Source organism: Triturus cristatus, chromosome 7, assembly GCF_964204655.1.
Source record: "Triturus cristatus chromosome 7, aTriCri1.1, whole genome shotgun sequence".
In the NCBI taxonomy this organism is placed as follows: domain Eukaryota; kingdom Metazoa; phylum Chordata; class Amphibia; order Caudata; family Salamandridae; genus Triturus; species Triturus cristatus.
The window spans coordinates 1,602,231,820-1,602,256,766 of NC_140590.1; the positions used below are offsets into that span (position 1 = coordinate 1,602,231,820).

Genomic DNA, 24,947 nt, shown 5'->3' on the forward strand with positions numbered 1-24,947 from the left:
CATAGTCAGATGTTCACCTTCCTACATAGAAGACCTAGAGGAATCGGGTACACACACAACAACCCAAAGTAAGTACCCAGGAACCCCACAGAGGCTATGTGCAGAGTGGGTACACAGCTGTGTCAATGGAGAAGTCGCGGTTGCGGTTTTAACGGAGGAAGTACCCTTCCAAGATGACCCCAAAAAATTCCCTTGCAGGACAGAAGGTTGGAGAGCCACCTCACCTGTGAGACTAGATTACCTACACCAGGGAAGCAAGGTGCATAGGGGGGAAGAGACATCGGAGCTTCAGTTGATGACAATGGAAGACTTGGAGAAAAATGCCTCGGGAAAAAAAGGTGAAGAAGTCGGGTGTAATTCAAGGGAGGATTCTGGAAGTGACATGGTTTCAGCCTTGAGGTTTGTTCCCCAATGAATCTAAGGTACCACCCACAGGTAAGCCCTTATGTACCCTAGGGAAAGGGTTTCCCAGAGGAGGAGCTGGACAGCGGGGAAGATACTCACATGTCCTTTGTCCAATTTCGCGCCAGAGCAGGAGCCAAAGGCTCCCTGAACTGGCCCAAACTGAAGTATGCAAGGAGGCATCCAAACGTACCCTTCAAAGCAGTCTGGTGGCACTGTCAAGCACCCCCACCCCACCCCAATACATTAAGTCCTATCTGGGAGGTGATCACACTTCCCTGTGACAGGAAACCTATTGTTCTACTTTCCCTTGCTCGAGCTTGGCTCAGTAGCCGGAGGGCAGAATTGTTTCTGTGGTCAGCAGCAGCACTAGCTTGCTGTCAGACCCTGAAAGGCTGTTATCGGGTACGGGGGGTACCCCAAGGGAGGCCCCCAGTACATGGGATCATTCTTCCAAAACTAGAATCGGTATTGGAGTATGATTCTAAAATGTTTGCTACCAAACATGACCGGTTTCACTGCAGCCACGATATAGTTAGACATCTTGTATTGACTGATGTCCACTATATTTTTTTTTAAATTACTGACTGGGCGAAATCGGTCTTATACATTCTTTATGGCCCCCCCCCACGCGCCTGCCAAGAGGTGTAATGATACGAATCGCAAATGATGGTTTCAAATATCTGGGCATACACATCACGCCAGATCCTACTCACTTCTACGAACGTAACCTATTACCACCCCTTAAGACACTCCGCAGTGATGTGAAACACTGGCATTCCCTGCCCCTGACGCTTTTGGGCCGAACGGCCCGGTTCAACATGATGGCCCTTCCCAGGTTTTTATACACTTTGCAGAACACGCCAAACCCGGTCCCCCACTCTTACTTTAAGTCAATTGAGACAGAAGTAAGCCACCTCCTCTGGGAGGGTAAAGCCCCCGTATAGCAATGTGCAAGCTTGTGAGGAGCTGGTACGATGGCGGAATTGCCTTACCCAACATTCAACTCTACTACTGGACCTCCCAACTCATAGTGGTTAACCAGTAGCTACATGCCTCACAGGAGGAACCGGCCCTACGCCTATACAGGCACACCCTTGGCACAGACGGACTCCTTGGTGCATTATACAATAAGGCTCGAACAATCACACTGATTGGCCTCACAGCACATACAGTGCGCATATGTTTTGCGGCACTGCGGGCACTTGGCTGAGAGGGAGTGCTTACATAACACACACCACTGTGGGACACCCTGAGACTAGGAACACTGCGCAAAAGTAAAGGTTTCAATCGTTGGGACCTTATTGGGATATCAAGGGTGGGAGTGCTATGGAAGAAGGGGAAGATGATTACGTTTGCTCAGTTATAAACGACATACCAAATGGCCGACATGGAACAATTCCGATACATACAAATCAAACACGCGCTCACTAGAACCATACCCCAGGGTACTGATCTCCCCGAATCTTCACCGCTCGAAGACCGTCTACTAACTGACTGCCTAACCAAAAAAGGAATCTCTCTCACGTACCGTAAACTAATAAATAATCTGAAAGATCCCACACATCACTTGAGAGAAAGGTGGCAGACTGAGCTGGGAGACATGGACGAACAGGACTGGCAAGAGGCACTAGCATGCCCGCGTGAAGTGGCGATCCCATCCAGACTCCAACTGGTACAATTGAAAATACTGCATAGAACATACTACACCAGGACAACACTTCACAAAATAGGAAGGACTGAAACACCTCTATGTCTGCGAGGCTGTGGGCTAGCAGGCACTTTTTACCACATGCTCTGGGACTGCCCCAAAATCACACCCTACTGGAGGGCGGTCATGAATACGATCACCCAGGTATGCGGCTTTGAGGTCCCCCCAGAACCACGGAGATGCCTCCTCAACATATGGGAGCCAATCGGTCTTACTCACGCAGAGCAGACATGGGCGACCCTAGGGATTACAATGTCAACAATGGCAAAGAGAACTCTGGCTCAGCACTGGGGAAGGTCAAATGTCCCCCTACATCAGCATTGGTGTTGTGACTTAGACAGAGTAATGGTGGCAGAAAAAGAGGTGTTTAGTCATAGAGGGTGCCCCCGTAAATGGGTGCGGATATGGGGGAAATGAAACTCGTTCAGAGGAAACATATGTGCCCCTCCGCCGGAGGAATCCGATCCAGACCTCAGTGACTAATACCTACTCACGGCCGGGGAGCCACAAGGCCTCACCAATATCAGTGCTTGAACACTACAAGTCGGGAAAGCTGAAGAGACGCAAATATCCACTCCTTGCCACATCCAATGCACTACCTCGTACAATGTATGATCCATCAATTGTAAATGTTGTTTGTAAGGGTAAGTTACTTACCTGTAATCCTAGTTCTCTTCCAGGGGTATCCTCATCAAAGTCATACAGAATATTCCCTCCCATGTGCGGGGACCCCGGAAATAATAAAATCATATATGTAAAAAACATACATATATACAGCTCTGTATATGTATAAACATATATTATTTTTTCCCAAGCAAATGCAGCCCCTAAAAGAAAAGAAGGCTAGGCAATGTATAAATACACATCCAATAATACATATAGGTATAATAAAACACCTAAATCTCTTTTTTTTTTTTTTTTTTTTTAATGAGGTAAACACTCATGAGAAAGCAAAAAAGAGAAAACTGTGGGAAACACAGATCTACAACACATTGCTAGCCTGCAGGCTGCATTGCAATACAATACCATAGAGACTGAAAAGCCCTGTATAGGTAAAAACTGGCACCGTGCCTTTAAGGCAGCCCTGGCTTCCATATCCCATCATGCCTCAGGGGTGACAGTTAGGTCAGTTGTTCTTTGCGGGACCGTAGTCCTAAACACAAAGATTTAGGGCCCGATTCACAGCACTAACTTAAGACAAAATCCTAAACTTACTACCATTTTGGTACTCACAGAAGGCACTTACTCATTTTGGTATTCACAGAAGGCACTTACTCATTTCGGTATTCACAGAAGTTAGGAGTCCTAACTTTAGGACTCCTAAATGCCTTCTATGAATACCGAAAGTCTTAAAATTAGGATTTTTCTCAATTTAGTAGTCCTAAATCTAAATTTAGGACTACTAAATTGAGAAAAATCCTAATTTTAAGACTTTCGGTATTCACAGAAGGCATTTAGGAGTCCTAAAGTTAGGAGTCCTAACTATACTACTACTAAACTGAGAAAAATCCTAATTTTAAGACTTTCGGTATTCACAGAAGGCATTTAGGAGTCCTAAAGTTAGGACTCCTAACTTCTGTGAATACCGAAATGAGTAAGTGCCTTCTGTGAATACCAAAATGAGTAAATGCCTTCTGTGAATACCAAAATGGTAGTAAGTTTAGGATTTTGTCTTAAGTTAGTTCTGTGAATCGGGCCCATATCCTTTCCATAATGAATAATACACTTCTTCTCATTTGCCTGGGGAGGTGGGTGGGTTGCTTATGACTTTGATGAGGATACCCCTGGAAGAGAACTAGGATTACAGGTAAGTAACTTACCCTTCTCTTCCAGGGGATCCTCATCAATAGTCATAAGCACTGAATAGAGTAGCAAGCTCACCTTCCACCTGCAGGCAAATGAAAGAAAGATTGTACCACACATGGAATAAGAAAATCATGAAAACTGATTATGTATTGAACAGATTCCTCAAGGAGGCTTGTCCTACTTGAGTGTCTGCTCTGGTGTCCGAATCCAGACAATAGTGTCTGGTAAAGGTGTGGACAGATCTCCAAGTGGCTGCCTTGCAGATCTCGGAGAGTGGGACATTATTGAGAAAAGCAGCGGTAGCCGCTTTTCCTCTTGTAGAGTGCGCTCTAGGGCGCGCCCCCAATGGTTTCTGAGCCAGTTGGTAGGCCAATGTAATACTTGAAACAATCCACCTAGCAATGGAACGTTTGGAAGCAGCAAAGCCCATACGGACAACCCCGTAGTAAACAAACAATTGATCAGATTTCCTAACATTCTTAGTCCTATCTAGATAGAATTTTAGGACCCTTTTGACATCTAAAGAATGCAACGCTCTCTCTGCTGGAGAGGAGGGGTTGGGAAAAAAGGTTGGCAAGGAGATGGCTTGATTTACATGAAAGTCCGATACCACCTTAGGCAGGAATGAAGGATGAGTCCTCATCACTACCCTATTGAGATGAAACGAAGTGTAGGGTTCTTTAGAAGAGGGGGCCTGTATCTCACTGACCCTCCGTGCTGAAGTGATGGCTATTAAAAAGGCTGTCTTCCATGTGAGGTGCTGTAGGCTAGCCTTATGAATAGGCTCAAAGGGAGAACCCATGAGCCTTGACAGAACCAAGTTTAGCTCCCAGGAAGGAGAGGGCGGTCTAACTGGGGGATAGACTTTCTTGAGACCTTGCAAGAAATCCTTCACCACCTGCAACTTAAAAAATGACTGCTGCGAAGGCGAACGCCTGTATGCTGTTATGGCTGCTAGGTGAACCTTTATGGATGAAAATTTCAACCCTGCCCTCGCTAAATGAAGAAGATAGGGCAAAATTACATCCTCCTGGCATTTTGTTGGATCATAATGATGCTGAGCACACCAAATGTAAAATCTTTTCCACTTACAAAAGTAGGAATGTCTTGTTGAAGGCCTCCTGGCTTCCTTAAGTATGGACATACACTCTTGAGGGAGGTTCAGATGTCCATACTGGAGGACTTCAGGAGCCATGCTGTTAAGCTCAGCGAGGGAAGGCTGGGATGGTAAATCTTCCCCTGCATCTTGGATAACAAGTCTGGCCTGCACGGCAGCCGCTTGTGGGGGCAGATCGACATGTGCAGGAGATCCGTGTACCACCACTGCCTCGGCCAGTCCGGTGCTATGAGGATTATCTTGGTAGATGAATTCTGCAGCTTGGTCACCACCTTGGGGATTAGTGGGAGAGGAGGAAAAGCGTACACAAATGTCATTGACCAATTGATCAAAAGGGCATTCCCTAGGGATCCTGGTCGATGGTATCTTGAGGCGAAGCCTCGGCATTTTGTGTTGCGCTCGTCCGCGAAGAGGTCCACTTGCGGACGCCCCCATTCCCCGAAGATGTCTTCTAACACCTCGTCCTTTATTACCCAGTCCTCTGGTTCTTGAAAATGACGACTGAGTAAGTCCGCTTGCACGTTGAGTTCTCCTGGTAGGTGCACCGCTTTCAATGAGATGTTCCTTGCTAGGATCCAGTGCCACAGGGACTGAGCTTCCAGCGAGAGCGTCCTGGATCGAGTACCCCCCTGTTTGTTCAGGTAGTACATTGTGGTGGTATTGTCCGTCTGTACTAGAATGGTACTCGTCGTGATCCCAGGCAGGAACGCTTTGAGGGCTAGGTGGACTGCCCTGAGCTCCAGCATGTTGATGTGGTACAACTGCTCGCTGCTGGACCACCGTCCCTGAGTTTGCAGAGACCCGAAATGCGCACCCCAGCCTTGAAGGGATGCGTCGGTGATTAAGGTCTGAGTTGGGGGCTCTTGATGGAAGGGGATCCCCACTTGCAGATTCAGTGGCTTCAGCCACCACTTGACTGACTGCCTGGCCGCTGAGGAAAGGGAAACTTTTTCTTCCCACATGGAGTTCCTTTGATCCCATTTGTCCTCGAGATCTTGCTGTAGAGGACGCATCCTTAGCCTGGCATTGGGCACTAGGAAAATGCAGGATGCCATGGCCCCTAGCAGAGATGAGATTTGTCTTGCCGACGACAGATTGTTGGATAGAATCTGCCTGCCTTTGAGGATAATGGATGACTGTCTTTCCTCCGAAGGAAACACTTTTCCTACTACGGAGTCTATAGTTGCACCCAGGTAGTGGATCCTCTGTGTTGGTGAAAAATTGGACTTTTTGGCATTCACTCTGAGACCCAACTTGCGACATAAGTTCAGGCAAAGCGACAGCTGCGATCGAACACTCTGAGGCGATGGACCCTTTATTGGCCAGTCGTCTAGGTAGGGGTAGACGAAGACTCCTGCCCGCCTCAGAGCAGCCGCTACTACTGCCACGCATTTTGTGAATACTCGAGGAGCTGACTTCAGGCCAAATGGAAGAACCTTGAACTGATAGTGAGAGTTCCCCACCGCAAACCTGAGAAATTTTCAATGATTCCGTTGGATGGGAATATGGAAATATGCGTCCTGAAGGTCCAGCGAACACATCCAATCGCCCAGCCGGAGAAGAGGATATATTTGGTGGAGCGCCAGCATGCGAAATGTTTCCTTTCTTATGTGTTTGTTCAGTATCCGTAGGTCCAAAATAGGTCTGAACTCTACCTTCGCACTCCTTTTTTGAATCAGAAAGTATCTGGAGTAAACTCCCTTTCCTCTTTGGTTTTTGGGTACTTTTTCTATTGCAGATTTGAGCAGAAGAGTCGCCACCTCTTCTCTGAGCTGCGTTAGATGCTGGGCCGAATGAACAGGAGGAATCGATGGAGGGTGGCTTCGGAAACGAAGCGAGTACCCATGCTGCAGTATATTCAAAACCCACTTGTCCTTTGTGATGGATTGCCACTCTGGAAGATGATGCGCAACACTTCCTCCCACCGGAGCGGTGGACAGCATCGGAGGAAGCGGTTCCTCATTGCTTCCCTGGAGCCTTGTTTCCAGCGTTTGACTGCCTGTTGTTACCGCGTCCCCTGGATGGTCTGCGGGACTGGTACTGCTGCTTCTTTTGACCTTGCTGGTCCTGGTTCTTCTGCCACTGAGGGGTTTGAACCCTCTGCTGGTAGTTACGCCTGTCATTTCCCCTGCGGCTTCGAAACTCTTTCCTCTTTTCAAGCCCCACGGCTTTCATGGTCTCCAGTTCTGCTTTCATACGGGCCATTTCTTCGTCTGCATGAGACCCAAAAAGTGAACTGCCCGAGAAAGGCAGATTTAGTATTCTCGCCTGCGCTTCCGGCTTCAATGGCGTCAATCTGAGCCAAGATGATCTTCTGGCTGTGATTCCATGGGCATATGAATGTGCTGCTAGTGTTGCCCCATCTGCCGCTGCACTTATGACCTGGTTAGAAACCAGACTCCCCTCGTGCAAAATTTCTTCAAAGTCCCGTCTATCCTCCGATGGAACTTTTTCAATGAACCTCTGGAGAGAGTCCCACAAAGATCTATCATAGCGCCCCAGAAGTGCTGAGGCGCTGGCCACCTTTAGGCTAGATGATGCCGAACCGCAAACTCTCCTCCCCCAAGAGTCTTGCGTCTTACTGTCTTTATCTGGGGGCACCGTTGAAGACCCCGCTACTGCATGCGTCTTTCTGGCAGCAGCGGTGATGACAGAGTCCGGTGGAGGATCTGATCTTAGGAACAGAGGATCTTCCGGAGCCGGCCGGTACTTCTTTAGAATCCGCGCCGGTGCAGATTTGGTGGTCGCTGGCGTGAGAAAAATATCCATTACTGGTTGCAACAAACCAGGGACTAACGGCAACAGTGGGCGTGACACTGCTCGTTCATGAAGAGTTTCAAAGATTATGGAGGAGGTGATCTCCTGAACCGGCATAGGGATATTTAATTTTGTAGCTCCTCTACACAACACTTCCTGAAAAGTAGAGATATCATCCACTGGAGATACCCTGGAGGGTGGTGTCTCCGAGAGTGTCGGCGAATAATCCCTTCTGGATGATCTAGATGACGGGGAGGAAGAAGGGGTCCTACGGCGCCTTCTCTCCGATCTGGCCGACTCTCTCCTGTGGGAGGAGGATCTGGATCGCCTCCTTGGTGTTCGAGAGCGACGTCGAGAATCTCTTCCCCGAGAACGTGATCTGACCGGTCTCGCTGGGAAGTCCATGTCTCTTAACCTTGTTAGTGAGGCCTTGACTGCGTGAGACATAGCCGAGTCCTGAGGTATCTCTCTTGCGGGACTTTGAGGTACAGCATGTCCCTCTTCCAGCGGACTAATTTCTCTTGCAGGCACTGGAGATTGATTCACAATTTCCGGTGACTCGGACCTTGAACTCAAGCCCTCTGATCCTGAAGGCGAGATAGATATAAGACGTGGTGATTCAGTTGTATATACCAGTCTATGAGGGGATTTGCGCCTTGAAACTGGCCGGATCGTAAGGCGAACATGCGACACCTCCTGAGTACCCTCTGCAGAGGACCGCCTCGACGGTGATAGGTCTATCACCGGAGACCTGGGACTTGACTCCTCGAGGATCAATGAAGATTTTTCTTGCCTCGACGTCGAGAACCTCGTCGTCGACGGAGGACTTGGTCTGAACGGAGGTCTAGACCCCGACGGGGAATCTCGCCTCGACGTTATGGACTTCTCCAAAGCCTTGGAGACCTGCAAGGACGGAGGCACCTGCCTCGACGTCGACTCCGACAGAGGCACCTGCCTCGACCTCGACTCCGACGAAGGCTCCTGCCTCGACGTCGGTCTTGACGGAGGCGCCTGCCTCGACGTCGAATGCTCCGACGACGAATGCCTCGACGTCGCCATTCTCTTCGCCGACGATCGATCTTTCCTCGACGGCGAACTTGGTCTTGACGATGATCTTGATCTCGACGTCGACTTCGGAGTCGAACGCCTACGAACCTCTTGCGACGTCGACTGTCTCACAGTCCTCGACGTCGAATGATGTCCTTCCTTCGACGTCGAACGATGTCTCTGTTTCGACGTCGGTCGATCTTCCCTTGACGTCGAAAGATGCCTTTTAGACGTCGACCTGTGACGCCGATCCTTCGACGCCGATCTCTTAGACGTCGAAGTCGTCGACGACGAACGCATCCGCTTCGCCGCTGTATCTAAAGTCGACGACGATTTTCTTTTTGCAGCATGACTACCCCTGGACTCCTCACCTCTCAGCGACGATCCCGCCGCTGGAGTCTTCGACGCCGAGCCCGACGCCGATGGGGAGCAAATAGGGACCAGCTGCCTCGACGTCGACCGTTCTGACAAGCCGTAGAGTCTAATCCTCTCTCTCTCCTTTAAAGTCCTTTTAGAAAGGTCTTTACAATGATGACATGTTGCTGGAGAGTGAGAATCCGGCAGGCAGACAATACACACGTCATGTGTGTCTGAAGAGGCCTTCTTTTTTCCACAAGATGGACATGGAATGAATAAATAAAGAAGGCATATTTCTGATAAAAATAGTAGAAAATCAGTCAGAAAAATACAGGATACTGACTTCTTCCCATATATTAATAAGAGGAAGTCCAAAAAATTACTATAATGCAAATAATTCTTGACTAAAAAGTCAAAAAGAAGAGAGCTGAATTCCAGGGTCCTGACTGAAGGAGCCGGAAAGAACAACTGACCTAACTGTCACCCCTGAGGCATGATGGGATATGGAAGCCAGGGCTGCCTTAAAGGCACGGTGCCAGTTTTTACCTATACAGGGCTTTTCAGTCTCTATGGTATTGTATTGCAATGCAGCCTGCAGGCTAGCAATGTGTTGTAGATCTGTGTTTCCCACAGTTTTCTCTTTTTTGCTTTTGTTTACCTCATTAAAAAAAAAAAAAAAAAAGAGATTTAGGTGTTTTATTATACCTATATGTATTATTGGATGTGTATTTATACATTGCCTAGCCTTCTTTTCTTTTAGGGGCTGCATTTGCTTGGGAAAAAATAATATATGTTTATACATATACAGAGCTGTATATATGTATGTTATTTACATATATGATTTTATAATTTCCGGGGTCCCCGCACATAGGCGGGAATATTCAGTGCTTATGACTTTGATGAGGATACCCCTGGAAGAGAATCAGCAATGTTGTAAGCAAATACCAATAAACATTCCCCCCCCCCAAAAAAAATCCTGACTGCACTTAAAAAGTTTGAAGAATCGACTCTTGAGGTTTGTAGGGGTCTCCTGCTCATGCAGGGGCACCTTCACACTTATAACTATGCACCCTGCCCTCAGGACTGAAGACCCTGCCATAGGGGTGACTTATAGGATTTAAGTGCAGTGACCTCAGATATAAGGATACATATCTGTTGTGAGAGGTACAAGCACTAACTCACGCAGGCTGCAATGAAAGGCCTGTAGTCACTATTTTAAGTGGACTCCCATGGGTGGCACAATACATGCTGCAGCCCATGGGAGACCTCTGATGCACCTATGTTCAGGGTACCTTAGTACCATATACTAGGAATTTACAAGGGTACACCAGTAGCCAATTGTGGATGTACAAAAGTTTTACATGTGGAAAGCACAGTGACTGGGGTCCTGATCAATGTTCCTTCTAATTTTTTTCCTCTGTGTGCGGCAGTGGAGGGTCTCTGTGCGCTGCAACCTTGGCTATGTGCGCCAGGAACCAGACCGCGCACGTGTGCAGCGCCAAATGTCACTCCAAACGTTTACTTTAAAAAGTGAAAAGATGGTGCATTTTTACACATACAGCGCCACGTTAAGGATCTTAAGGTCGGTTTGCAAATTGGATAAACACTCCATGACATGAATTGGTTACACAGGCAAGTACACTTCAGGTTTAGAAAAGCACAAGACTCCAAGGGGCATATTATCAAGAACGGCGTTAAAATTATCGCCGCTTTAGCGGCAGGAAACTGCTGCTAAAGCGGCGATAATGGGCTTGATAATATGCCCTTAAGAATTCCAATAGAAGCCTGTAATGATGCATAAACGGTGAATTGAAGTTATAGTTCTTTATTGGCAACCTCGTACAGCACAGGCAAAGAGATGAAAACACGTCCTCAGCTACACTCCAACTGAACGCCCCGTGTTCCACCCACCACATCCAGAACATAGAACGAAGAACTCTCAGTACACATAACTCTATTAAAGAGACATCACTACACATCCCCTTTCTTTATCTATGCAAAACCCTTATCCTCTCTATATAAATAATGGAAAAAAAACAACAACAAAAAAACAAAAAACACAAGCTAACTATACATATGTAATACAAACATAATCTTTAAGTTTCTCAGGTTTGAAAATTTTCCTCCCAAAACTGCTAGTTTTTCTACGCAATATTGGTTTGTATCATTACTTGAATTAAAATTACTGAACTCAGGAGTATGACAAGGTTCATTGCCAGTGACTCAAGTTTCCTCATCTGGAACATTTACATTGGATGTGTTACTACAATTGATCCACCAGTACTTGTCATAACTTGAATCAGAACTGGTAGGGTGATTTTCATTTGCGCCATCATGTTTTTTAACAATGGCCAGTTTACTCATGTGGTAGATGGATCCATCTTCTAGTTGGACTGTATTTCTATTAACCTTAGCAATTTTTTTTTTTTGTTTCGCTAAATCTATTTTCACCTTTCACAATCTTCCTACTAGATTTCACTCTTACCCATTGTCCCACATGAATAGTGACATCCTTAACTCCAAAATATATCTTATTCTTTTGTTGAGATTTACTCATACAATCTTTTATTACGTCAATGTCCCAATCTACTTTCCCTCCTTTGTTCATCCAACCAGGATTAACTTTAGAGTGGGGAATTCTGCCTCTCATAATAGCAAAAGGACTATTGCCAACTGAATCATGTATGGTAGTTCTATGGCTCCATAACATTTTCATAATTTCTGTATTTAGATCTTTCTTATTATTCATGGAAAGCTGTACAACACCTTTAATAACTCTATTCATCCTCTCTACCACAGCATTACCCCTTAGATGGTATAAGGCAGTGAACTTTTGTTCAATCCCAGCATATTCCATAAATCTTTTCATTTCTAAGGACTTAAACTGAACTCCATTGTCCGTAAGTAATGATTTAGGGAAACCTTCTTTTAAGAAAATATTTTCAAGAAATTTGATAACAGAGTTAGTATCTATCTTTGTAACAATTTCAAGCTCAACCCATTTCGAAAACATATCCATCAAAACAATTATGTACCTTTGTGAACCATCATTCCATATTAAAGGTCCCATGAAATCCAAAGCTAAATCCTCCCAAGGTAAACTAGGACAAACTAAGGGACTTGATGGAGGGTTCAAAGTCTTTTGGGATTTGTCGGCTGAAACGCATTCTACACAAGATCTGACAAAGCGTTCTGTTTCAATGTCAACTTTAGGCCACCAATATAAAGATTTAACCTTTTGTTTGGTAAGTGCAATACCAGGATGACCTTCATGACACAGAGCAAGAATTGTATTTCTTATAATGGAAGGTGGAATTATTTTTTCCCCTCTTACTGAAAATATTCCTTCAATGCCAAGTTCATTTCTTACTTACCAGAATGCTTTGAGTTCACCAAGGAAATCATGTTTATTGCACTCTAACCAACCATGTTCTACATAATGTTTTACTTTTTCCACGATAACATCATTCACTTGTGCTTCCACCCATTCTTTTTCTTGTAAACCATGGGGTTTCTCATCAGTGAAAATTCCGGCAATGCAAACATCATTCCATGAACTGGAATCAATCTCAGTGAGAGGTAAAGATAATCTACTTAAGAAAACAGCTGTAACATTCATTTTGCCAGGGACATATTGCACTTTATAAATGAAATCCTGTAACCGCATGGAAAGTCTTGCGATCCTGGCTGACGCCCTGGATAATCCTTCAGTTGTCAGTACCTTAGTTAAAGGTTTATGATCTGGTTTAATAGTAAATTCTCTTCCCCAAATAAACTTTCTGAAATGCTCCAAAGCCCATACACACGCCAAGGTTTCTCTCTCTATGACTGAATACTTTTCCTCCGTGGGTGATAGAGACCTCGAAGCAAAAGCTATGACATGCTCACCACCACTATCATTGCTTTGGGAGAGAACTGCGCCCAATCCTTTGCCACTGGCATCAGTGGTTACGAAGGTTGTAGCAGAAGGATTAAATCCTCTTAATGTGGGAGCTTTAATAATTGCAGATTTGATGTTCAAAAATGACATTTGTCAGACCACTCAAATTTACTCTCGTTTTTAAGTAAAGCACGCATGTCATGTGTTTTATCTGCAAATTTTTCCACAAATTTCGAATAATACTCCGCTAGGCCTAAACATGAACGGAGTTCGTCTTTGTTAGACGGTGGTGGAGCTTTGGATATAGCTTCGACAAGTTTACTCTTGGGTTTAAGGCCCTCTCGACATATAACATGACCCAAATAGGTAACACTCGATTCTGCGAATTTACACTTACTTATCTCACCTGTTAAACCCTTATCCTGAAGTACTTGAAGGACATTCCTTAAGGTTTCGTCATGGTGTTTTTTTTATTTCCCTATGATAAGTATGTCATCTTGAAAAAAAACTACATTTTGAATGTGACCTAACAGCTGTGTCATGAGTCTCTGAAAAACAGCTGCTGCTGATGCTAATCCAAACGGCATACGGCGGAATTGGAAGCATCCAAAAGGGGTACAAAAAGCTGTCAATTGTTTGCAATTAGGATCTAACTTGATTTGATGGTACGCTGATGACAAATCTAATGTGGAAAACCATTTGGCATCCCTGGTTAAAGATAACATTTCATCTATGCGGGGTAACGGAAACTGATCCACAACAATGTTGTTGTTCAAACCTCTTAAGTCAACACATAATCGAACCTTACCGTTGGCCCGTCTTGCGACAACCAACGGAGAAATCCATTCAGAAGATTCTATAGGTTCAATGATATGAACACTCAATAATTTATCTAATTCCTGTTTAACCTCATCCCGCACAATGAATGGAATGTTCCGTGTTTTATGAATTTTGGGAATGGCATCCTTTTTTAATTTTATATAATGTGAAAATCCTTTTAACTTCCCTACTTTATTGCTAAAAACAGATTGGAATTCTTCAAGTACCCATTTTTTTGTATCTTTCGAATCACAAGCCACTAAGACTTGTTCCGGACTGTTAGGGTTTAAAATTATATCTAGCTTACGTTGGTCCTTCCATCCTAAAACAGAAGGTCCATCCTTAGCTACATACAATTTACACAAAGCAGATCTGCCTTTAAATCTGAAGACTAACTCTCTGAAACCAATAATGTCAATCTTCTCACCAGTATAACTCTCCGGGTTAATATCAGGTGATTCTAAATGACTACCAATGACCGAACAAAAATGGTGTGCCCATATATTGTCCGCTATGATCGTGTAAGGAGAACAAGAGTCCACTGCTACTTGTAAAGATACACCACCAAAGGACACCCAGCATAAAGATTTACTATCTCCTGTTTCATCTACTATTTTCAGTATCTTCTTCTTTTTATCACATTTAAGTTTGATATCATTGTCGCTATCGTCTGAGGAAGATTCCTCCGTATCACTCTCTTTCATACAAGCAACTTTCGTATTACTTTTGTACATTTTACGCCTACAAGCTTTAGCAAAATGGCCTATTAATCCGCACTCTAAACATTTCGCAGTACGTGCAGGACACTTGTAGTACTGTGCTGAATGTGAGGTGCTACCACAACGATAGCAAAAATATTGCTGTTGCTTATTTCTATTCGAGTTTTCATTTTTTTTTAAATCATTTTTATCAACCTTCTTTTTGTGTGTCTGAGCAACTTTGTTCCGACTGTCAGAAATGTTATTAATAGGATCGCTACTCTCCTTCTTTTCAGAAGAAAGAGTGACTTTCGCACAACGCTCTGACAATTCTGCTTTCTTGACAATAGTAACAATTTCTTTTAAGCTTGCATCACCCTCCACCCATAATCTATCTTGTATAGCCTTGTTTTGTGCATACATGACTTTTTGATCTCTAATGAGGTCTTCATTGAGATTACCAAATTTACATGTAATTGACAGTTTGCGTAAGGCAGATACATAATCTTCGACGGACTCATGCTTTTCTTGTTTCCTCTGGAAAAAGGCGTGACGCATAACAGCAACACACACAATAGGTGAGTAGTGTTCATCTAAATCCAACAAGGCAGCTTTAAATACATCAAATTGCCAGGATCGTCGCCAATTTGTAATGATGCATAAACGGTGAATTGAAGTTATAGTTCTTTATTGGCAACCTCGTACAGCACAGGCAAAGAGATGAAAACACGTCCTCAACTACACTCCAACTGAACGCCCCGTGTTCCACCCACCACATCCAGAACATAGAACGAAGAACTCTCAGTACACATAACTCTATTAAAGAGACATCACTACGAAGCCCATGTTCTGGTGTGAACCTGGGCTTCTATTGGAATGCTCAAGGGCATAATATCAAGCCCATTATCACCGCTTTAGCGGCAGTTTCCTGCTGCTAAAGCGGCGATAATTTTAACGCCATTCTTGATAATATGCACCCAACGGTGGTACCATCATAAGATTTTACTAAAGATTCTTAACTGGAGCACTGCTCATTGGGTGGGGAAATGCTGCCCCTTTTGTTACTTGGAGTTTATAAGTTTAAATCCTAATATAGAACAGTAAGCTATTAACTATCAAAGAGCTGCATTTCCATTCATTGCAATGGCAGAAAACCAGCGACAGACCACCTGAGCGGAAGAGTAATATAGCTTTTGATTGTAAGAATGTAAGGGTGTTTTTGAACAGTAAATAGAAAAATTCAGCCTGAAATTTAAAAATCGGTATCAAGAGGAACAACCTTCAATCATGTTTTACTTGCAGATAAGTTTAAAGAAAACACAGAACAAGGCACAGTAGGGCAGCCGATTCAAGGGAGTTCCTCAAATACTAAAATAGATGCCTAAATAACAGTCAACCTCTATACGTCCCAAACCACAAAGTGACTAGCTAGAATCCCATGACCTCTTCCTCAGATTCCTTCACTGCCACTCTCCAACTGTGCGCCTCATCTTTACGTAGCCCCTCTCTCATATGCATTTCATTTGTTATATAGCGCTACTCATATCAGTGTAGTGTGTGTCAGTACTTTACACCACGCACACATTATACAGAGACAATGAATCATACAAGTATGTAAATCAGTCTACAGGGAATGTCACATAAGCCAATGAGGATTACAAGGTGTAGGAATCACATGTCATCCATACTGGTGGGCAGTATATTTTAAGAGGGTTTGGTCTGGGGAAACACAACCTTAGGATTTAAAGAGTATTCCATGGGGGTCAGCTTTACTGATAAAAATGTTTATTTGCCCAAACATACTCATTTTAGCAACATTAGAATAATGAAAGACTGGGGAAGTTCTAGCTATATCACAAAACAAAAAAAGCCATGTTCTAAGTATACCATTCATGTTTGTCTGCAGCTCTTTGATGACAGTTCATTGGTCACTGTCCTATGTTAGGATTGTAACTTCTGAACTGCAAGTAACACAAGTATCTCTGTGACAAAGGCAGTAACCCACTGAGCTATCCACATAAAATACAGTTCATCTGACAGACAAATGATTGCTCTCCAGCAGGATCACCAGTGTTATCTTGGCATTTTGTACTGTCTTATTGTTGTCCTGCATCGGCCATGATAATGATAAAAACTGTTTAAATGAAGCACACACTGTGAAGATTTTAAAAAGAAACAAAATGTAGTAACACATTCTCGTACCTACTCCATTAGTCTAACTTTGTGTCACAGCCTGATGTGATAAGCCGCTGCAGGGGTCAGGAAAGGTAAATAGGAATAAATAAACTTCTTCTCTCCATGTGCTGCATAGAAAAAGAAAAATCCATGCAGCAGAACAGTAGGCAAAGGTTACCAGTGCCAAAGAAAGGATTTGTCGCCCTTCGCCATGTGGAGATGAAGGGGTGAAAAAATAACCAAAGCCTTGTTACCATGTAAATGGTCTTTTAAAGACCTGTGAAGTACTCGGGTGCGGCTACGATAATCTATAAAACTGTCTGTGTGCGCCCGGGAAGCTGTCTCGTCCCGGGCTGACAAACACGAGGGGTGGTTGCAGCACTTTGAGCCCCATGGCGTTGCGCGCATGCCTTCAAGCCCTCACTGCGAGGGCCAAGGCTCCTGTTTGGCTGGAACTGGGCCTGGTGGGGAAGAGTGTGGGCTTTTGTTTAAGTATTTATGTTAATCACAGCTCGTGAAGGGGCTGTGATTAACATGAATACTTAAAAGCCCACAATCTGCCCCACAGGTGCCGACAGCTGCAAGCCCCCAAGCCCTAAAGCCCGCCTTACCTTCACTCCCAAATCGCGCCGCTGATTTAAAAAAGCGAGCGGTGCGATTCACTCCCGGGATGTCGTGGGTGTTTGCGTGCTGCACATTGGGCAGTGCGCGCTCACGTTAATAGAGGTGCGCGCGCACCTTAACGGGAACAGTGGTCCTGATTAGCAGGATCCTAGTCAGACTAGGTCAAAAACATACTGACACCAAGCAAAAAGTGGGGGTAACCATGAAAGCAGATCCTACTTCCCTATAGTGCACCTGGAAATGATTGTGAGGGTCTGCCTTGGCTTTTCTTCCCCCACAGTGAGGGCATTTATCAAAAAGAAATGGCATTTTTGAAGAAAAACACCACTAATTCCTGTCAGAAAAAGACAGAAAAAGCCAGGGAGAAGCCAAAGACATAGAGTGAAGCAATAGTATTGAAGAATTAGATGAGTATTTTAAGGAAATAAATAGTTGAGCTCAATGCTCCATGGTCCTGTCTGAAAGAAAAAAGAACTGAAGTAACTGCCACCACCTGTGCCTGGTGGGATACTAGTGGTCTCTGGCTTCTTAAAGACACAGCCTCAATTTTAGCCATAAAATGAAAGCTATGAGTCAACTCTGTTCTGCACTCCTTCATCCTTATCATAAAAAGGGGTTGGTGAGAGAGTTTTCTGCTGTTTGCAAAACACCTTAAACTGTTCTCATATTTAATGTACTGCCTTTTTTTACTTCAAGCTGAAGAACCTGGCTATTGCAGCCTATCTATATAGGCTGTATTATCTGTCTATTTTTTAAGTGTCTTTACAGGCCTTCCTGAAGAAAGGCAAAAATCTCCACATAAGAAGATGTATTATAGAAGTGCTGCGGGTTCCCCGCACGTGGGCGGGAGTATGACTATGGACACTAAACAAGGGAGCTGACATAATTACAGCTTTTCTAGATTACTATACCAAGTTATACCAGACGCGATGCCCGCCTGCTGGTCAGGCCCTGAATGACTATTTGCAAGAGATAGCTATGGTCTGGCTTGAAGAGGGACAGCGGGATTTTTTAGCCTCCCCGATAGATGTAGAAGAAATTAAACAAGCGATAAAAGATTTAGCCAGCAGCCTAGCCCCGGGTTCCGACGGGCTATCTGGTGATTTTTATAAGGCCTATAAACATGAACTCACCAACAATGCGCAAAGCCATTGTCACACTATTACTTAAACCAGACAAGTCGCCCCTTAAATGTCAGTCCTACAGGCCACTTTAAACACGACTATAAAATCCTCGCCAAAATTCTTGCCACTCGAATGGCACTGCTAGTCGACACCACGGTATGTCCTTTTCAGGTCGGATTTATCCCAGGACGGTCCACGACATTAAATCTACGCGCAGTCTTCTCCGTGATAAACCAAATGGAACCTACTTTACCAGCTGCAGTGGTGATGCTAGATGCCAAAAAGGCCTTTGATTCCTTAGAATGGTCCTTCCTGTATGCAGTATTGGAGAAATTGGGCATCCCCATTGGTTTTCTAAATCTTGTTCGCCTACTGTACTCTAATCCGGTGGCACGACTAAAAATAAACAGTATGATCACTCCCCAATTCGCCTTAACACGTGGCACCAGACAGGGGTGCCCACTTTCCCCCCTGCTATTTATAATAGCTATGGATCCGCTTGCCCGTCATATACAGGAATGACATTTACACCATGGATTGCAGTTACATACAGGCCTTCTAGTCGCCTCACTTTACGCGGATGACGGGATGCCGTTTGTATGTCAACCTGGGGACAATCTGCCCCCTCTTTTGAGAGAGGTGGTCCGAATTGGTGTGCACTCGGGCTTGGTCATAAACTTGACCAAGTCCGAAATATTTCCATTGACCTCGCCACCATTCCAGGAGACCTTGAGTTTCCCTTGCGATGGTGCACTGATCCTCCTAAATATCTGGGTATCTATCTACATTGTAGCGCCACTGAGGTAATTCGCTTAAATTATGGTCCCGCGATCGACCGACTTGAAACACAAATCAACAAATGGACGAAGCTTCCTCTTTCTGTTGCAGGTAGGATTGCTATTATAAAGATGGTGGTACTGCCACAATTTTTATATCTTCTTTTAAACATCCCCATTACTCTAAAGGTGTCCTTTTTTAATACACTTTGGTCCCCTTTGATACGACTTATCTGGGCTGGTAAACAACTGCGAGTTAATTGGGCCACCTTGACTATGCCGTTTGAACGGGGGCTTTGGGGTCCCTGATTTCTATCTTTACTACTTGGTGGCCCAGGTCCACTTTACGTATTACTGGTACCACCCAGATGCCAGACTTCAATATCTCAAACCCAACAGATCACAAATACATCCCCACTTGCTATCGACAATATTGCCTCAAGGCCTACCACCATGCCCTACAGAAATCCAAACAGTGCCCACGACATGTTGGGCGTGGACCAAGTTGCGGAGATATCTGCAATTCACGGCTCTATACTCTCCACACTTGCCATTGGCAGATTACCCGTGGATACCCCCTGCCATGGAAACGCTCACCAAAAAAACACTACTTAAACATAGACTTCTAACAGTGGGCGACTTGTTTCGGGACTCCAGACCTTGCTCGACTGCCGAACTAGCCGCTCGAGGAGCCGCCACTTACATGGATAATTTTCTGCTCCATAGAACTCGTGGCTCTCTATTGAAAGCTCCACCGGATGCCTCGCCTGAACTGGACGACTTTCCCCCACTTACACTTGTTATAAATTCACCTGATAGCACTCATTTAGTGTCACATATCTATCACATATCGCTTTCTTTGTGCCCACCTGTGGGCATTAAAGCACGAGCATCCTGAGAGCAGGGTCTCGAAATCACTATTACCGACAATATATGGCACTACTGTTGTACACAGACGCGTTACGACTAGCAATTATAGACATAAATTACATTTTAAATATCTTCACAGAATGTACATAACCCCACAACTGTTATCCAAAATGAATCCAACAGTATCGAGCGCATGTATGAGATGTGGGACTCCAGAAGCAGACTTTTCAACCCTTGCATGGTACTATGCACCCGTAAGTGCATATTGCGGGTGATATCTTTCAACATCTGTTCATCATGGTGGAACAAACTATACAATCCACACCGTTGATGGCCCTTTTGGGATATGTCAAGCAACTCAAGAGAAGCATTAGAAGGTTCTCTGCGATAGCCTTATTCATAGCTAAGCGACAGCTTTCATTACACTGGGGCAGAGTGCAGACACCATCAGTGCAGGCGTGGCTTTGTCATCTAACTTATTGTGATATTATGAGTGACATATAGGCCTCACTTCTGTCCATCACATCACTCCCATGTGATATTTGGCAACCACTTAAAAATTATTTGCAAGCTCACTCCATTGACAGCAACTGAGATGGATACACTTTCACATTGGTAGAAATATAACTATTCACAAGATCGGAATATAGGCGTAGACTGAACGACTCTAGAACAAGTAACCACTAAAAGAAATGTCCAAATGTGTGGAACAGTAATGATGTTATGATTGAATACTGGGAGATTGCTGTGCTGTGATTAGTACTAGACCGCTTTTTCTTTGCTGCTCCTTTATAATTTGTTTTTTGTGTTCGATGAAAGAGAATGTCTTATATTTGTCACAATGATGCAGCTGGTCCTGCGTTTTAGCGGGCCACTAGCAACTCAATCCTTGCTTGGTTGTATTATGTCTGAAAAATGTAATAAATAAAAAAATCGAAAAAAGATTATGACTATGGAAATCCCATACGAGAGAAGTCAATAATTAGATGTTTTTCACATTAGTATTCTGAGCAACACAACAGACAACTCAAGCTTCATTCTCACTGTCTATTTGATATCACTCAAAGCCCCTTTCACACATCTACAACTTACCACCCAAATATAATTCAATTATGCTACAACAGTAAAGTCATGTTTCAGCTAGGGAATAGAGACATGACATTCATAAAATACTTACTTTTTGGTTGAAAGAGAGTGTTCTTTAGCCGTAGAAAATTCATCAACCTAAAATAATAAAAGAAAAACTGAAATAAATAATTGTATAAAACACAAAAATTTCATATCTTTCATTAGTGCGTGTAGGAAAGTAGGATCTGCTTTCATGGTTACCCCCACTTTTAGCTTGGTGTCAGTGTGTTTTTGACCTGGTCTGCTGAAATCCTGCTAGTCAGGACCCCAGCCACTGTGCTTTCTCCCCTAAATAGACAATGGTAAGTAATTTGGTACTTCCACAATTGGCTAATGGTGTACCCTTATAAGTCCTTAGTATAACATACTAAGGGCATAGATACAGGGCATAGATACACCAGGGGTCTCCCCCTTAGGCTGCAGCATGTATTGTGCCACCCATGGGAGTCCACTTAAATTGTGACTACAGGCCTGCCATTGCAGCCTATGTGAGTTGGTGCTTGTACCTCTCGCAACAGATATAAGTTTCCTTTTATCTGAGGTCACTACACCTAAAACCTATAAGTCACCCCTATGGCAGGCTCTTCAGTTCTGAGGCCAGGGTGCTTGGTTATCAGTGTGAGGGTGCCCCTGCATGAGGAGGACACCCCTACAAAACCCAGAGTCGATTCTCCAGGCTTTCTAAGTGCTGTCAGCTATTTTAATACATATAGTGGACATCAGCCAATATGAACTAACTATATAGTAGCTGTGCGGAAACCAGTCATGTTTGGTATTAAACATGTTGGACTCATACCCCAACACCGATTCCAGTTTTGGAAGTATGATCCTATGTACTGGAGGGCTCCATAGTATTCCTGGTAACCGCCTTTCAGAGTCTCCAAGCAACCTAGTGCTGCTGCCTATCACAGACACGATTATGCCCTCCTACTGCTGAGCTGAGCTTAAGCAGGGTAAGGTAGAACAATAGGCTTCCTGTCAAAGGGAGGGGTGACCACCTCCAAGACAGGACTTTGGGCACAATTACGAGTTTGGCGGTGCGGTGGCGGGACCACCATGCCGCAGCACTGCCAAACCCGCGTGCAAACCGCCCACCGTATAATTAATTCTTTAGTCATTGGCGGGTTGTTCTTTTGCGTCCCCACGGCAGTACCTATAAAATAGGCACCGCAATGGGAATGTCAAAGGAAGTTCCAACACGGCATGGACTGTGAAGTCCATGTTGTGCTGGAACTGTGGTGCATGCACACAAGAAGGGACATGTTGTGCCCCCCTGTGTGCATCCACATGGAGTGAGGCACAAGAGGGCATTGTAGGGCCCCTGTTCTTCCCTCACCGCCACTGTTTTCATGGAGGAAAGACCTCCATAAAATCAGTGGCGCTGAGAATAGTCATAATATGTTTGGCAGGACCACGGCAGTCCCGCCAAGCATATTGATGCACCAGGGCGGCAAGACCGCCAAGATCGTAATGTGGGGATCAGAAGACTGCAACCGCTGCCCCACCATTAATCTGGAGGTCCTCGGACCACCAATCTTGTAATTAGGCCCTACGTGTATTGGGCTGGGGTGGGTGTGCTTGCCAGTGCCACCAAACTGCTTTGAAAGGCACATTTGGTGGCCTTCTTGCATACTCCAGTTTAAGTCAGTTCAAGAAACCTTGGCTCCCACTCTGGCGTGAAACTGGAGAAAGGGCATGAGAGTGTCCTCCCCTCTGTGTCTGTGCCTCTTACAGGTTCTTCAACAGACCTGTGAGCATTAAGGACACCTGAAATAATCTCCCTTAGAGTGAAGGAGTCACTTCCCTGCATCTGCAGGCACTGCAAAAAAGCTGATTTGTTTGCTGCTCCTGTCGTCCTATGGACTTCCCAAAGCTCAGCAACACAAGTGGTGGTTCTGCAACCCCCTTGAGGCATGAACTGTTCTCTCTGCAATTTTGAGGCCAGTATCCCTTGTCGGAACCGCTGGGACCAAACCCTTGCGCACCGCGCTGACTTGCCGTTGCCAAGGCTTGTTGGCTCTGCACTTCAGAGATCTTCGGGCTACAAGAACCTCCAGCATCTCTTCCTCTGCTCTGTTGACCTTCATCTTTGGTGAGCTACTTGAGGTCCTATTGTGACTCCTGTGCCTTCAGCCTGTGGATCCTCCTGAGGGTATTCTGCTTCAGTGGGCTCCCCTGCTTGTTCAGGGCATGCTTTGGTTCTCCTGCTGTTTGTTAGTCTCTTGGACCTTGCTGGTCCCAACGTTGCTTCTTTTTCATCTTCCATGCTAGTTGCTGCTACCAAGGCTTGTTGGTGTTCCCGCAAGAAACCGACCCCCTAGTCACTGACATCCAAAGTGGGACAGCTCGTGCACGGCTCCTGGTCTTCCTCAGTGTTGACTGCTCCTCGCAGCTGGAGCGACAAAGTCACCATCAACGCTTCAGAACCTCCTGGCATTGGTGGGCATTGGGTCTCCGTGCCTCCTGATCACCTCCAAGTGGCATAGACTCAGTCCCCTCTCCTTGCAGGGTCTCCATTTCCAGAATCCACCCTTGGATTCCACCGGACTCCTTCTTGAACTTCTCCAGAGGCATAGTCTTCGAATCTTCCATTGTTGTCTACGGCAGGTTCCGATGTCACTTCACCCCTATGCACCCGGCTACCCTAGATCCCGGGGCATCCAAGGGGGGGTGGATTTCCAACCTTGTGTCTTTCAAAGGGTTTCCTCTGTGTCCTCTGGGAAGGGTCCTTCTTCAAAAGTGCAACTGCAACTTCTCCATTGACTTCCATTGGGCATGCAGCTGTTTTTCCACTATGCACACAGCCTCCGTGGGGTTCCTGGGTACTTACCTTGAGTGGTTCCTTGTATCCCAGGCTTCTCTGGGTCTTCTGGTCCAAGTCCCATTCTCCTTTGCAGTTCACATTTCACTTTCTTAATAAATGGTTTGGTCTCCCGCTGGAGACCACTGTATTTTCTGCAACTTACATGATTGCATATGAAGTATTCTTATGTATTGTGTTGATATCTCCGGGTAGGAGATATACCAATGTAATAGTGATATTGTGTTGTAATAAATAGACTTATTTTTGCTAAACACTGTGAGGTTTCTTTTCATCCATTATACACTACATATTAAACTGGCAAAACAAGCTGTTTAACACTCCTTCAAGATAAGCCTGAAGGCTGCCCTCCACAGCTACCACTTTAAGAGCTTTCTATGGTTATCAAAGACCATTAAAATCTCCATAAGGGGTTCCTGAATTAGTGCAAGGTGCACCACTTCAATAAGTGTGCCCCATATATTAAACCATACTCCTACAGTGCAGCACAGTACGTCTGATAATTGACAAAACAGATAAAATAGAAACGCATCTAAAAGTAATAGCTTCCTCTTCATATGATGCTTATTAACTCTTTTTTTTTGTCCTCATATGTTTGATCAGTATATGAATGGAGAAAGAAGAGATAGCATGTTTGATTTCCCACTATCCACCAGAAACGATATCCGTTCACTCCTCTTGGGAGGCGATCGATCTCTTCAAAATGGGCTTACTCTTTTCTCCTTTTTATGCAGGTTCTTTTTCAATTCTCATGCCAGTATCACCAATCCTTCTTGGTTAATTTCCTAGCTTAATGAGAATATCCTGTAAATACTGATTCTTAATCATTGGATTG

General features: G+C 44.8%; 1 protein-coding gene across 1 annotated transcript in view; it reads right to left on the reverse strand.

The window, feature by feature from the left end:
- The window catches only part of SYCP2 (synaptonemal complex protein 2), a 4,998,961-nt gene that overhangs the window by 1,965,305 nt on the left and 3,008,709 nt on the right, over window positions 1-24,947 (reverse strand). Inside the window, exon 29 of the mRNA XM_085615168.1 lies at window positions 21,341-21,387. Coding sequence (XP_085471294.1) covers window positions 21,341-21,387 — 47 coding nt within the window. The remainder of the gene's footprint in view (window positions 1-21,340; window positions 21,388-24,947) is intronic.